The sequence below is a fragment of the Necator americanus genome, chromosome III (assembly GCF_031761385.1).
Source record: "Necator americanus strain Aroian chromosome III, whole genome shotgun sequence".
NCBI classification, from domain to species: domain Eukaryota; kingdom Metazoa; phylum Nematoda; class Chromadorea; order Rhabditida; family Ancylostomatidae; genus Necator; species Necator americanus.
The window spans coordinates 21,888,932-21,905,318 of NC_087373.1; the positions used below are offsets into that span (position 1 = coordinate 21,888,932).

The window sequence follows — 16,387 nt, forward strand, 5'->3', positions numbered from 1 at the left end:
CGTCTAGCCATTCCTTGTCTCACATCACTGTGCCAAAAAAAATCCATCAATAACTACTGCTCAACTTCAGCAGTCGATGGGTCCAAATTGGGGGAATTTTAGTAAGAGTTAGAGGAAATAAGTAAGATGCAAGAAGAAGTCCTACACATTCATAATCAAAGCTTTTGACGCCGAACTAGAAACAATGTTTGGATCAGAGTATTGCTTGGGTCAGGCGGTAAGCATGCTTGATAGTGTAGAGGAACGGAGAATGAGGCAGTAGGTAAAATTAGCACATGATGATCAAGACAAAATGAAACAAACTCGAGGTATAAAGTGGTAACATGACAACGTAGGTCTTGCGTATAGTTGGGTCAATGCGAATTGAAGTGCGGTGCAGTTGCACAAGCGGCTGCACTCGAAGAGGCACAGTGAGACAGAGATTAGAATCGAGTTGGGACCATCGCGAACTGCAGCAGTCGGTGATGCTACCAGGGGTTCCACCACGATCCCAACCACGGCGCTGACCTCGCGGCTTCGAGTGCAGCCGCCTACGCATCTGCACGGTGGTTCATTCCGTTTTGACCCCACTATATTTCCACGCGGTGCTGCTGATTGCAGGGTTGAATGTCGGGAAGGTCAAAATTATTCCAGGAGGTCTAGGAAAGAAAAATAACGGTTCTGAATTTTCTACCGCTGTTGAATTGTTCAATGTTTGTTAAAAGATGAAAGAGCACTATGCTATATTGACAACATATTGTTCTTATATCTTCAACAAATCGTGTTAATTTATATTTCACGTGAGAGTTTCTCTTGTTTTTATTACGAGTACATATTCGAGATCACCTCACATCACAAAATTTCCCCTCAAAATTTTCATCGGGAAATTCAAGTGGATATGTCTGCTTCTCCGAAACAAGTTCGTAACAAGTAGTTCATTGTCCCCCGTGATTCTTGGTCTGCAAAACGGAAAAAAAAATTACCGAGTATAAGATTTTACCTGTAATTTTTCTGATATTGTATTGAAAGCACCATTTCCTGCGTTTAGATGTGATTTAGGGGTAACTTCAGCGATTAACATCGGTCCTGATTGGAAACTGCTGTCGGATTTTTTCAGGTTGAAGTAAACAAGGGACTAAGGGACTGCAGAAGAGAAAAAGGACAAAAAAGTGCACTTTTTGTAGAGGAATAATTGTGAAACATTCAAACTACCTTTTTTGAGACCCTCTTTTTTTCCTTTTTTAAAGCTAATTGAGAAAGAGTTGAGAGAATTTTAGCAAACTTTTTTCAACTGACTTTAGAAGGAACGAAAGCTGTGAAAAATTCTGGTAGCTAGAGCCCTTTACAGCATACTCCAAACCGAATTGTTTTTGTAAACGACGAGGTGAATTACTGGACTTTGTTCGAACTAATACATATTTTGATGCGCAGCCGAAAATCTGAAATCTTGCACTTTTTCTCTAAAAGAATGGTGATGCGATTCGAAAATCCGGTGCCATATTTTGATAGAACATCAAGGAATATCCTGCAAATTTTCCTGACTGTTCATTTTGACCATTGCAGTTATCCTGGTTTTCTCAAAAGCTAAGCCGAGAAAAAAAGGAGAGCGTTGCCATTGTTCTCCTAGCTGCCAAAGTTCTCATAATAACTTCTAAAAAAAAGTTATAAAGACCAAATTTTGCTCAAATACAGACAAATGGTGCGTGTGCAACCAGGCAAAAATACATTGCAAAAAATTTACTGTGAGCGTCGTTATTCAGCAACTTATTATTATTCGTGGACCCTACTTTGCACTAATTTTACGAAGCACTACGCCATCGGCTGAAAGCACTCAATAGCTGTCACTGGACCCCTTCAAGTACATATTAGCTAATTAGTAAATGACCTTATCCTTTGTATCAAATAATACCCCACAATTTTGCAGCCCTCAAATCTAATGATTTTCACAGCAGGTTGATTTCTTAAAAGGATCAAAAATTTAGGTTCGAAATAAGAGAACATTGTCCACGCATCTTTGCCACACACAAGTTTGCTTATTCCCGCTGCATGAGATTCCGAGCTTTTGGAGTCCACGAAGTTCCGGAAGTTCTTTTCAGTTCATCATGTTGGTTTGGAAAATCTTACCTCTCATGCAGTTGTCCAAATGTTTGAAAAAGTGATAGTCGGTTGGCGAAAGGTCCAGTGAATATGGTGGGTGAGGAGGAGCCTCGTCGCCTAGCTCGTTCAACATCAGCAGCGTCACCTTTGTAATGTGTTTCAGGGTCTTGTGCACGAAAATCGTTTCCTTTCTCTTCACTAACGTGGGGCGAAGAAGCTCGGGTTTGCGGTGGATTTCGTCCAGTTCTTTGCAGTACTTCTCAGTAGTGATGGTCTCGCTAGGTTTCATAAAGCTGTACTGAATTACACCTGTAGCCCAACGCCACGCAGTCCTTATTATCTTTTTCGGCTGTATTTTCGGCTTTGGGAAGTGCTTGGGAGCTTCATCCTTGTCCATACTTTGAGCAGGACGCTTCCTGTTGTCGTAAGGGATCCACTTCTCATCGCACGTAACAAGACGATCGAGAAATGGATCGTTCTTGTTGCGTAATAGAAGCGATCTCAAAACAGCGGTTTCTTTGGGACTCGCTCAGTTCATGCGGCACCCAATTGTTCAATTTTCCACTTTTCCAATTTTTTTCCAAATGGCGGGCGACTGTTGAATGATCATCGCCCAGTTCTTAGGCCACTTCTCGTGTTGTTTTAAGCGGATCGTCTTTGGTGAGTGCCTTCAGTAGGTAGCCGTCAACTTCAGAAGGGCTGCCACGACCTTCCTTATCGTCAAGGCCACAACAAAACCTTTGGAAAAAACGCCCGTACTGTGGATTCGGTGGGGCTTCCCTCACCCCAAACAGCGTTGATATTCCGAGCTGTCTCTGCTTTAGACTTCCCAGCTTGAGCTCGTTGAAGAAGATTTGTTGAAAAATGTCTTGTCTGGACATATTAACTTCTAAGTTTTGGTACTGACCAATTACTGATTCTCGTTCAACCTAATAACACTAATTGGTAAGAAAAAGGTATTTTTTTGGGTACCCATCCGACTCTTGAATAACCTGCTAGAATTCCTCCGTTCTAAATCAGAAGTTTCATAGAAATGGGAATTGGAAGGATATTTTTGAATCTAGTGATTGGATTTTGTTTTTTTTATTCTCAATACATATAAATCCTTGAAGTGCAATTTTGAGTAGATGAGCTGAAAAGCTATAGTTATGTGGATCATTTTGTCCCACAGAAAAACCCATCCTTCATTATATTGCTCTCGTGAAGATGCTTTCGTTTCATAATTCCTTCTAAGCAAAGTATGGTAAGCAGACAGAAATGATGTCTTATTTGCGAAACTTTTGTAATGGGCGTTATATTCTATGTATTCTATGTTTTTTTTTTGCATCTTTATTCACCTTGCTTATTTGTTTTTTTTTTCTCCTCAGTTGCTTTCTGATAGCGAATTTAATCAGTTGAGTAATTTCTGTTTCTTATATTGTTTCATATACGACTTGTTAAGGCTCCTAGAAGAGCACAGAGAAGAATTGCAAGCTTCACTACGCGACCTTCAAGAGAAAGTTGACCGAAATCACTCCAATCAGAGCACTTTTTCTAACGAAGAGGTAGTAGGTTGTGCTTTCCTACGTCTCGGGATCGTGCATTTATTCCGTTCTATACTTCTGTTTATTTTTTTTTAATGGTTGCACTTTCTTGCAATATGTGGTAACGTGCTTCTCCTTCTGGATAAGTCAGTATAGTGCGTAACAAAAACTCCTTACTCTCAAGTCACCGAGTAGCCCAAGACAGTTATCCAACCTATTCTGCATCCCTGTAGGCCTGGGAGCACACTTTTATATCAATTTCAATTTTACAGCAGGAAAGTTTTTCTGTTGCTTGAACCATTTTCCAAGCTTATCGAAAAAATCGCCTTAATACAATCTTCACCACATAGTCTACGGTTGATCTTCTGCTTTCCTTGCCTCACTACTCCCTTAAATGACTCTTATTTATTTCGCATTAAAAATGGAGTAAAATCGACAGGTCAGTGGTTATGAAAAAAATGCGAAGCAAGGGAAATGCATTGAAGACGGTAAGACTGCAAAAGAGTTCAGTCAAAATCCAAGTGTGGCCAAGAATTTTGCGTATGTCATCGACTGTCCATAAGTGCTGACAGAAACAGATAAGCGAAGCATTACATGACGAAAGAGAGCTACAGAAACAACAAGATTCTAAAAAAATTGAGTCGAAGTTTAAAAGTGTGGTATCGTCCATAAGTGTTAGGAAGGCTTTGTTGGGTTATTAGAAGAATGGTAGCAAATAGGCATTTAGCATTTTCGATAGTTCATCTTTGTATCAGTAAGGTTACGTGTTGTGATCCTGGTGGGAAGAGCCCAGATCCACTATAGATCCATTCTCGATGTTCCATTTGAAAATCCTGTGCTTGTGTCATCATTCCAAATACGTCTACCTTGTCAGTTTTTTTTTCGTCTCTGAGAATGCTACCTTTTAAAATCATTAGTCGACATGTTGATCGTCTGCGATTTGAACCCATTCATGGACATGGGACATGGAATTATTTAAGGCAGGGAGTAATTTTATCGTTTGTTGATTAGAGTTTGAAATCTGATAAGCTCTTCTAGACTGTCATGTCTGAAGCATTGAAGATATCGTCTCTGCGAATCATTCTTGTACCATTGATGGAATTTGATTCTGCTTGTATATGTATATGATATAATAATGTACATAATAACGCGCTTATCCCTGCTGTCAAAGGCTTTCGGCAGTAGGAAAATTAATGTCCACGCATGCCCTGCAGTAAGTTTTTGGCCACGTTCGGATTTTTATATCTTTTTCGCATCCTCTCTTCCCCAATGGCGAAATTCTGTGTTTGGGTCAAGTTATCCTTTTGTCACGCACTGTACAAGCGACAGTTCACATTTCTCCAAACTCTGCCTTTTCCAACACATTGATATTTGTGTTGAAGAGAAGAAGTCGTCCTAGTCCGGAGATGTTAGGAGGTCCAGCACTGTAATGTCCAGCTGACTGACGCATTATGATCGCGGGAAGAGAGGAAGTACCGATTGCTCATGTTGGAGCCATGTATCTCATTTTTCAACTAATTTTTTTTCAATTAATTTAACAACTCATTTTTCTGTTCTTCTTCCTTTTCTGTTCTTTTTTACCCGGGTCCAAAATTATTTGTTTTGTCATTGTAAAACTCAAAAGTGGCATAAGGTGACCGCTCTCACTGCACAACTTCGAGAAGCCCTTGCTGCTAATGCAGAGAAGACAGAGGAATGCGAAAAGCTCAGACAGCAAACCGACGACTTGGAGAAAGAAGTGACGGTACTTTCTTTCCTTCTTCTTAAATTACATTAACGTGTCTCGTAGCTGCTTTTTAACGGATGCTACTTTTTCAGGTACGGCAATCTTGCATAGATGAAATGATAGCACAGACAAATGTCTTACAGGTGCAACTTCAGCTCGCCGCTGAAACCAACATGCAGTTGAAACAGCAGGTTTTCCGCAATACTCTCTTTTTTGTATGCTATTGTCTTCTGTAATTTTCGTTCTGCTTCAGATTTTGGAAAAGGACCGGTCTATAAATACGCTGAACCATGAGCTAAATCGAAAACAACCTGATGCAGCTGTTTCAGATCCAGAAAATGTTTGTTCTTTGGATTTTTTAGTACAGAAACTGTAAACTAAATTATGAGCCAGTTTCAATTAGTTGATGATCAACATGTGACATATTTGATCTAGATATGTTATGCGTTCTGAAAAGTGAAGGTTCGACCTTGTTTTAATTCTGCATGACTTGTCTTGTTAATGATGTAAAGCAAGAGCCAAGACTGTTAACACTCTTTATTACGGCTAACTTTTCGGTGTCGTCGCCTTCGCCGCAGCGTGGAAAGTCAGTCACATCTGTAACGTATTTTCTCAATTGTCTCATCCTGTACAAGTTACCATCCCATAAGAAATCACGTTCTGAATCAAAAAGAAAAGAAGTTAAATCGTTGTGGCTGTTGTGTTGGTGCGATGTCACTGGACCATCATTTGATAGAATTCCTCTGCTGATATTATTTGGGATGCGACTTCCATACGACCCCGTAGATCGAAAACCGCGAAAAATTGCTTGATACGGGTCTAAGATACTGGTCACGACCATGTACTCTTGCTTTCTTTTCATTTTTGGATTTTTAGCAGTTATCCAGAACGGCTTTAGCTGCATTTATGTTTTTGTGACTCACAGTTGTTTTCGAGATAGAATTGTGCTGACAGAGACGCGCCTTGCCAAATTAGCTTGTATTACTTTACTTCATTTGGTATGAAAAGCAGACAGATTTTTTTTTTAAATTTTCCACTGTTCTATTTTCACGCTACGCAGTAAGTCTCGCGTCAGCGGCGCATTTGATCTTTCTTTGCCAGTTCCCTTTATGCTAACATCCCATTCGGTGTTGCTAAGAAAGCTATGTTCGAACCATTCACCAAACACCGGAACACTCTTCACACCAGTTTTTTTTTTTTAGTTGAAAGTGATGATTTTTTCAAAAGTGCGTAAAGTGCTCCATATTCCGTGGGCTGGAACGTGGAGCACTAACTATTCCGTCGGTGCTGAAGGTCGAAGCACTTACGCTTTAATAGAATTCTTTTCCGATGCTGTAGTTATATCGATAACTATTGCATTATATGTCCCACTCAAGACGTAATGAACACTTGCTTTGAATTCATAAACCAACGGCACTTTTACATACGCAACAAATCCAGGGAAAGATGGCCTTCCCTTCTTAACATAGCAATACATTGGTCCTGCGATGAGTGCAAGATGTTTCCGAAAACCCAGTGTTAAGACCAAAGTAGCCTATTGCTTTTTCGCTCAACCTTCGACTACTAAAAAATCAGTCATTATTAACATGATTAGTACAGCTGTGAGGGTAAGCGTGTTAATCCGTTAAATATAGCGCAATAGGTCGCCAATTCCAACAGGGTTCACTGCCAATTTACCGCGCACACAACGTCTTATACGAGGTTAGGCCTCGAGGACCAAAGAGGGGTTTGGTGAACTATCGTATGCGAACTTCAAGCATAATTCGCAGTAGAGTAAACGATCACTTCCACTTCACTTCGAACTGCGTGATATGTCTATTCAAGGAGGAAGGCGACTCTTAAGGATCCTGGCGTAGTTTACATAATATCCCACGGAAAACGCGTACGGAGCGCTTCATGGAGCCAAAGGGGCGATCGCTTTGTGTTTGCATAATATTAGGTTATTAGGTTAATATCAGGTTATTAGGTTATTATTAGTCGAAAGTTCTCAGACAATGTGGTAGTGATGATTTCTAGAGATCATCACTCAGCAAAGAGCCGACAAAAATGGATGTGTTAGCTACTGTTTGATAGACTGTAAAAGGCTCTTCAAAGCGTAGGTTAACAGTTACACTGGGCTAGATCTTTTCTTGCCACCATGCTGCGCAATTTCAAGCCGTCGTCACTCTATAACCGCAACGTCATACTCTTTCTCCATCTATCTGGCCAAGAACCCGCGGATATCGATAGAAATGTGAAGGAAGTTTACAAGGCGCACGCCCCAGTAAGAAGTACAGCCTACAAGTGACACTCAAAGCTCGCGTCGGGCGACTATTCCATCGAAGATGAAGATCGTTCGGGATGCCAGGTGGAGTTGGATTTGGACCTGCTGCGTAGACAGATGGAAGCCGATCCGTATCAAACCACTCGCGAACTGACAATCGCTCTTGGGAGGAGTCAAACCACAGTTGCTCGCTCAGGGATGTACAGTGACCGCAGACGTCTACATTGAACAACTGAAGAATTTGAAGACAAATCTCGAAAATGCACGCCCACAGCAGCGCGAAGTCTACTTCCAGCACGACAACGCTCAGCCGCACATTGCAAGAACGACCAAGGCCAAACTGATGAAATTCGGCTGGACCATTTTACCACACCCAGGGTAGTGTATCCCTCAGGCCTGGCTCCTTCGGATTACCACCTTTTTTCCTATCTCCAACGTTATCTGGATGGTCAAGACTTCCAAACCCGCGACGACATCAAATAGGCACTCGAGCGGTTCTTCAAGGAGCAGTCCCCAGCGTTCTGGAGCAAGGGCATCTACGATCTGCCTAAACGTTGGCAGAAGACCATCGATGCCAATGGGGCATACTTCAAATGATTTACAGTTATCGTTTAAAAAATTGTAAAGTAAATAAAAATATTGTCAATTTGTCCGAGAACCGTGACCGTTCTTGGATTTCATCGAGACAATGACATTAAAAATGCTCGTTTTAGCATAGCGATCACTATCCTATCGTACGAGATCGAAATTGCTGCTCGCAGGAGTTTGGATAACTGCTAAGAATCCACAAACGTATAGAAGGAAAGAGCACATGACGTGACCAGCGAGGTGACTCTGTATCCAGCAGGAAACGCTTTCTTTCGACGAAGACGGTTCTCTTCGAGATATACGAGTTATGAGAGCTGCATCCTAGTGTTATTATGATAATTTCATCACATGGTCTTATTCATCAGAATAATGTCATGGTGATACGGCTGCCGTGCTAAGCGCAGCAATTTTAGCCCTTTTCTGGTCGGTTGGAGAAGTGAATTCTTATGGTGTGATAACTTGAACTGGAAGAGGCGTACTGGAGGATACGTTACAACGCTACGTTACAAGGCGACAACCAAAAGAGAGCGTTAAAAATTTAGACTTTTTACATACGTTGTCGACGCTGTGACTTCGCTTTCAGGAGACCTTGTCAGATCGTGAAGAAAGCAAACTCGTAAAAGCGGAACAATTATCCGTACATCCGCGTGGAGATCCTTCTGACCTGGTTTTGGTAAACTTTGCGTTTCCATTATTTTAATGTTGCTATGAGACGAAAGGGAGTGGATGTGTATTTTCTTTGTTTTGCCTCCACTCCAACGTTTTTAATGATATCGTCTACATTTTGTCCTCCTACTATACCGCGCAAGATATTGCCGACGTTTTTTCAAGTGCACGTAAACGGCGACAACCAATCAGTTCACAAACTGAAGTCGATTGGGAAAAATTACGATTGTGATAGTTTTGCTTAATATAACGTAAAGTTAGCTACTTTTTGTACGGTTAGCAGCACGGTATTGCAACAAAGTACAACGTACGTACCAAATAGGTTGCGGCAGTACTGGAAAGTATTTAAAGCTTGTTCAAATCCATATCTGCAGATAATACTGTTTTGGACTTGATACTCCATTTTAATAGAAGACTAAAAATTTCATCAGTTTAAGAATAGAAAGTTTGTCTGCAACAAAAAAACTAAATACATTGTTTTGTAGAGCACATTATTTTCTACCGAATAATATGAGACGCGTAGCCAACGCATTTTATTTTTCACATAAAATTTTCACTTGAAAGAACATCACGACTTATTTACCAACTCAATATAAGCATTTCCTTTTAAGAGAGCACACAATTAAGGTATTTTTGATTCAGTGTTGTTCTCGTGATATGCAAGGTTCTTCAACAAATGCTGAGAATGTCCAGACCAAACAACAAGTTGACCAAATGGGACGTCTTGAGTTGGAAAATTCGCCATCACAGGAGGTAATTCTCTACTCTTTTTCAAGCTGAACTAAATGCCTTATGTTGTGTTTGAGTTAGTGAGAAGGTCACATGTACCTCACGCTTCCATGAGTTACATTTGTAGTCATTTTTACAATTCGCCGAAAGTAAAACGTCTGGGACACTTACATATATACTTCATGCGAGTGCTCGAAATCTTTGAAACTTTCCTCTAAAAAAACCTATTATTCCTATTTTGGAGAAGTTCAGGAGTTCAAGGCGGAACAAGTTTTGAACCTTGAAGAGTCGTAAAAATTCCCTCTTTTTTGTCAACTGGTGGTCATACGTTTTGGCGCTGCCTCTAATAGTTGTTCAAAACGAAAAAATACCCTTTGGGCAAATATAATTGAGTTAGGCTCCATTAAGATCTTCCAAGAAAAAAGACCCGTTTCAACTATGAGTTTTACTAATAGCAGTAGATAATTCTCATTTCTGGAACAGCTTGGATAGAATTATTTGTATCTTTGTAAACCAGATATTGCTTTCTTATTAGTGTTTACCAAAGCAAAAGACTCGCCTTCAGTTTGATGTCTTTAAAATTGCCCATGTTCGACTGTCCTTGAATCTTGGCATGTTGAATACGTAGCTTTTTTATTGATTTGCTTGAGCTGTGGCCAAGATTGGTATTGATATTTATTTATTAAAGTGGCAATATCCCAGCTGAAGACTGTTTTGCTCGACAAGCACGACAACCTTCTCGAAGATCCAACGTAGTGACCCAGAAAAGATCCCGTTCTGTTTACCTTACATATCTGATGATATGAGCAGCACGGTACGGAGCTCTCTGCGAACAGCAGATCTTCACAACGACGTGAGGGTTGTGGAAAGACCACCAGCAAACCTCAAGTGCCAGCTGGTGCGTAATCGTGCGTATGACCGACTCTGCACAACTCGCAGTTGCGTGCTTTGCCCTATGGCAGAGAGGGTGATTGCATGGTTTCAGGATTAGCGTATCGTATCACGTGCAGGTTGTGGGGTGACGATTATATAGGGGAAACGGGACGCCCACTGTGTGTTCGGGTCAAGGAACATCTAGATGGACTCGCGAAATCTAAACTCTCCACCCCTCTCGGAGCTCACCGTAGAATAAGCCATCAAAACTCCAAAATAGAGGTAGAGGTTACTATACTATCGTTCGAGTCCGAGATCATAGCACACAGAACACTAGAGGCATTTTGGATCACGTCCAAAAGTCCAAAAATGAACAGAAGGATGAGCGCATTGCGATCACTAACGAACTAGCCCCAAAATGTGTGCGGGTTTTGATCTACGGGGCGGACCGAAGGCGAAAACGCCGAAACCTTAGCTGTTAATTAATATAATTACCAATCCTGGCCACAGCTCAAGCAAATCAATAAGAAAAGCTATGTCTTTAAAACTGTTTCTATCTAGATCGCGATCAAATTTTTGCCTCGAAGCTGAGCTACGACTTTGAAGGCTGAAAATTTATAGTCTTATATTCAGTTATTATACACTGAGGTGGGTGCGGCAGTCGGTTAGAGGTCCTCTGTAGCCATACGGTGGATGGTTCGAAAACGCCCTAGTGCAAACCTAGCTTTTCATCCCTACGAGGTCGATACATTGCTGACCCTGATTGGACTGCTGGACAGGTCGGATTTTGTTAGGTTGAAATAAACATTTATAACTTTTCGCAAAAAAAAACCCTAGAAGGATACTTAAGTGTGCTTCTTGTAGAGGAAGGTTTGCTCTGTAAAAACGTTATATCACCTGGGATACTCTGGATTCTTTTTCGATAGTTAGTTGAGACTTTACGGCAAATTTTTCAAGTTTTCCTAACTAACGTTTAAGGGAATGAAAAGGAACTCGAAAAAAGTAAAACTGAATCCTCTCTTTGTAACGGTAAATGCAGACAGTTCACTTATGTCGGGAATTGATCCCTGACCGTTTCAATGAAAACGGCACTTCGCTGCGCCACCCGCCGGTAGTTTGAGTCCTGGGCCCAAGATCAAGCATGTGATGGGATTTTCCTATCGTGGCGTGGGGTAGAAAGGGAAGGGAGTCGTAAGGTAACTTGGGTCTCATGGCGTGGAATTGGTGCGTCTGCGTCGTAAAGCAGTAGAATGGAGCGACATGGGTCCCGTGGAATCGGAACGCCGCGCTGCAGTAGTACGGCGCAACAACTTCATGTGCATGTTGCAAAACGTGAATGAAACTTTGTGAACCGTTCCATACCCATGGCTACTGCACCGTTGCGTTACACCTCTATAGCTCCTCCGCGCTATCTATATCCTTCCATGTTTGGCTCACGTTGGTAATATGTCTCTTCACAAAGTGGAAACGGCTAAATAGTAGCCAACAGTTTACACGATCTGACGTCGAACGTTATATTTATCAGTACGATGATGTCGTTACGTCATTGTATGTTAGAATATCATACTGTGGTAACTCTTGGGAGAAACCAGAAGAAAAACCTGTACTTTGAGTAATACTTTCAAACTGTGTTTATATTATATTGGAATCGAAGAAGTGTTGGAAGGTGAAGTTTGAGTAATCTTCAAATGTGGAACTGAAGCGTTTAGAAAGAAATTATGAAATCTTTCACCTATATTTATAAAAAAAAGGAAGCTTTGTTAGAAGAACGCAATTCTAGTTTTACGGAAAATGCCACTACAATTAATTTTCACTGATCAATGAAGGCGAGCGAAGAGAACACCATAGAAAGTTTGAAGTCCGGCTTTAACTGGACGTTCAGCCTGGTATATAATAACGGGCTTATTCTGTCACGTGTGTGTTTTTGTTTGTCTGTGTGTCATGAAAATACTCCATAATGATGCGAAACTCCTCAACGATGAGGTGCCGAACCATCGCCATGCACCTGGTGGGTGAGCACTCTACCTTTTCACCATTGTGCAAAGCTATGTAGCAATGTATGTTGACTTTGATAAGGCAAGTTAGTTTCTCCCATATGCTAGTGAGGGTAAATAAACCTTATGTATACTGTACATGAATGTTTAATTCTAAATTTCCAAAACAGTGTAAATGATTAGTCCTACGATTATAGAGACAGGTTGGAAGTTTCTTTTGAATTTTATTAACCGAACTATCGTTAACTAACCATTTTTTTACGTTATTAACTAAGTCCCCACAACCGCAGTTCCTTTTTTAAGAAAACGTGAATGAGTGTACAGAAGTGTTTGATTGATTAGTAGGCTTCCTACTTACGCATTATATGACAATTCCAGAACAGCACCTGGATCGGTACTGCTGTGGAAGCACAACAAAAACAGAAAAATGTGGAAAAAGTGCAATAGATTGAAATATTTATTCCTGCATTTCCAACATTATATATTTCCTAGACATTATTTTTTGTGACGATTTTATTCCAGGTTTTACTGTTACCTTTAATCATGGTTTTGGTTCCAAAGAAATGAATTCCAAAAGAAATGGGGTTCCAAAGAGATATGACAATGTTAGAGGACTCAATTTAAACATGGAAAGAAAAGAAGAATCTAGTGCGAAGAATCTCTTTCTTAAACGTTCGATCTTAGCATTACTTGAACAGAAAGGACTAGAAGTGATCGCATCCATAAGATCATCTATGGATAAATGAGGAAGCGAACGGCGTGTTTAGTATTATTATTGTTTAGTATGTTTAGTATGTTTAGTACGCCCTCCATTCTTCCATTAAAACGCTTTTACCTTTCTTCAACGCTCTGCAAAGAGTTCGTTTGTTCCTTCCCTAATTTTTCCTATCATTTATGTCTATTGTTCCGCTCCATGTGCTTACTTTCTGTTCAATATCAGAAGTCTACCACTTCACTTATTTCTTTACCATTTTAAAACTGCTAAGATTAGTGTACGTGTAGGAAACCTTCACAAATTGCTTTGGGGAAGCAGATATGCCACTTGAATTCCCTAATGAAAATTTTGAGGGAAAATTTTGTGATCTGAGGTGACCTCAAATTTGTTGCCGTACCGGAAACAAGACAAATCCTCACGTGAAATATGAAGAAAGATGCATTTAAGAGTTGGAAATTAAGTATGTAAAAATTCTGGTTGAAAGAGGAATATTACAGCCTCCAAAGGAACAGGAACGAGGACTATCGATGTCATGTATGTCTCGAAATTTTTGTAGCCTAATTTGTTCCCATTCGAAAATTACGTACAATAATGATACTCACGAAACAGACGAATAAATCGGAACAGAAGAAAGCTGCATTGCAAGAAGAAAAAAAAACTAGTCGTTTGAATTGAAGGTAGATGCATAATGGAGGGACCTTCCGTATAACTAACCTCTCCGAAGAAAAAGAGTTCATTTGATAAGATTTCTAAACTTGCTCAGGAGAATATATAGACAAAATTCGCTCATATTTCGCCTAGTAGGGTAGGGCACTACCCAGAATATTATGTATTATTAAGTACATTGTTTCAAATTTACTCGTTAATTACAACTGTTACCATTCTCCTTTAGATATTTCCTCAACTGTGTTGCTCTTCGCTTCTCTATGACCAAAACAGCATGTAAGACGGTTGTCTGCTTCTCGGTGAACAACTGAAGCGTGGCTTCTTTGAGGCATGTCTGCGTTTTCCCCCACCGCTAGCATAGCCATAGGGCAGACGTATTGTCTCGGAGGCATTCGCCCAGAATTCTACGGGTGCTTTTTTTACCGTGCCTCAGGATAAGAACTCCATCAACTTACTCTACTGCCGCATGCTCCTAATAACAGTTCTCTATTTTCATGTATGGCATATATATCATACAGATGGTCATCTTAGTCCTTTTTTCATTTCTGCAGCCTAGATGACTACCGCAATCCCCTCCTTCCTGGCGCTACCTTACCAGGCTTTCTTCCAGAGTCAGGAGACTCTTTCTTGTTGCCATGTCTTTGTCTTTGCGCATAATTTGAAAACCCACATCACCAGGTTGTAGGTTTCTAGTCCCATGGATTTTGTTGGAAGGCGTCGTGTCCTTCCGTGGCAGATCAATGAAGCTTGTTTGCTCTGTGTGACTCCTTTTTTGTCTCATTTGCACCTCCTAATCACCTAATTGCATGCTTTAGGCCACACCAGTGTTCGAGATAGACTTGTGTTCTGCGTCAATCCTGGCATATCAGAAACAGGGAGTCCGTCCCCTGCTTCTCAAGGGCAGGTACAGCGTCACTTTTGGTCAGGTGTTAGCTTCCTATCCGCCACCTGCGAACGCTGCACGTAGCCATGCGGTGTGATCCCTTCAGTGGGGGAACATCCATTTCACCTAAAAGATACTACTGTCAGTGCAGTCGATACTCCCGATAGCATGAACATCGGTTTACTAATCTCGCATTTTCATCAGATTGAAAATCCTGAAGTTGTTTCAACTGTCTATCATCCTCAATATGATATTTCCTACAATCTAGGGTAAGAAGTGCAGAAGCTTTTTCTCGAACACCTCCGTTAACGAGACGGCGTGGAATGTTTTGGTAGTTCTTTGCAACATGTCCTATAGTTTGTTATAACGGAGAATGATACAAGCAATTACTGAGTTGGCAAACTTGCACATATTGGTTATTACTCTGGCAATATCGTCCTTTTGCTAAGCGTAAGCACGTTTTCTATTTAGTAGTGTCTTCATCACTTAAAGGCATCACCCCACGAATCTGGAGTGGTGCGGGTTTCAGGTGGGTTATGCCTATACGCTTACGCTTAGCAAAAGGACGTTATTACCAGAGTAATAATCAATGTGCGCAAGTTTGCCAACTCAGTAATGTCGTAGACTGTGGGGAGGAGGGTGATTCCGTCCATTTCTTCCTAATTGCCGTAAAAAACGGCCAGGAAAATGCGGCTTCGAGCGTTCCGGGGCGCTCTTTTCTAAAACAAGTTCGATTGGAGCGCTCCAGCCTTGTCCACATCTTCCGGGCCGTTTTTTACGGCAATTAGGAAGAAATGGACCAGATCACCCTCCTCCCCATAATCTACGACCCCGTATACGCATCAAAGAAGAATTCCATAAATTACTTTAAAAATTTGGAAAGCTTTTTAGTGAAGGAGAATGAATGAATTGCCTCGGTCGCAATGCAAAAAAATATTGATAGAGCTTATCATTGCTGGAAGATATCGTCGGTGAGATATTAGTAGGTGTACATCGGACAACTTAGTTCCTTATTTTACAGTACAATGTGATTGTTGGAGTTCAGAAAGAAGAGTCATGTCTGCAACTAAGACAATTATGCTCAACTAGTCTTCAAAAATGCATTACAGGCGATTGTAGATCTCCGGAGTAAGTTGGATCAAAAGAAAATTGTGATGGAATCGCTCCTTCTAGAGAATGAACAGCTTCGACAGGTTAGTTACACCATTTGTGGTGTTGAAATTAACACATTCCTCCTCAATTTGCATCATTCTCTAAGATTTGTGGATATTTCATTACATTAAATTAGATTACTTACTACTTGATAGTCTTCATTTATTAACCAAATTTCATTCGAAGAAAGTGGCGTTCAGAACAACTTTTTTGTCTGCTACTGTATTTTTATTTCCGGATATTTGACTTATTACTTGATCGGTGCGGTAATATCAACACCCTGATGCAATTGCACTCATCTTAACCCAGATATATCGTCCTTAAAGATAATCTTCTCTAACCTTCCCAATCTACAGCAAAGTCTCGTCCAGACCTCATTTGTTTGTCGCTGTTTTATCTTCTGCAAAAATTGACGTCTGACATAAAATATTCCATGCTCCTTCTCGACATTTTACATACTTGATTTTGCTTACGACACTCTCTTGGTACACTTTAGTGGCTTTCCAAAATGTAACTGTGCCGGTTCAGAACTA

The 16,387-nt window shown here is 40.7% G+C and overlaps 2 protein-coding genes across 3 annotated transcripts in view; one reads left to right on the forward strand and one right to left on the reverse strand.

Annotated features, from left to right (window-relative positions):
- The window catches only part of RB195_010440 (uncharacterized protein), a gene marked incomplete at both ends in the record, with an annotated part of 53,964 nt that overhangs the window by 29,304 nt on the left and 8,273 nt on the right, over positions 1 to 16,387 (forward strand). For both annotated transcript variants that reach the window (XM_064191442.1, XM_064191441.1), the window contains 7 exons: positions 3,518 to 3,620; positions 5,233 to 5,343; positions 5,418 to 5,516; positions 5,579 to 5,665; positions 8,760 to 8,849; positions 9,485 to 9,595; positions 15,812 to 15,895. In XM_064191442.1, coding sequence (XP_064049024.1) covers positions 3,518 to 3,620; positions 5,233 to 5,343; positions 5,418 to 5,516; positions 5,579 to 5,665; positions 8,760 to 8,849; positions 9,485 to 9,595; positions 15,812 to 15,895 — 685 coding nt within the window. The remainder of the gene's footprint in view (positions 1 to 3,517; positions 3,621 to 5,232; positions 5,344 to 5,417; positions 5,517 to 5,578; positions 5,666 to 8,759; positions 8,850 to 9,484; positions 9,596 to 15,811; positions 15,896 to 16,387) is intronic.
- RB195_010441 (uncharacterized protein) lies at positions 2,072 to 2,473 on the reverse strand (the record flags this gene model as incomplete). The annotated part of the gene is made up of 1 exon (XM_064191443.1): positions 2,072 to 2,473. One exon carries the CDS (start codon positions 2,471 to 2,473, stop codon positions 2,072 to 2,074), a length of 402 nt encoding a protein of 133 aa, XP_064049026.1.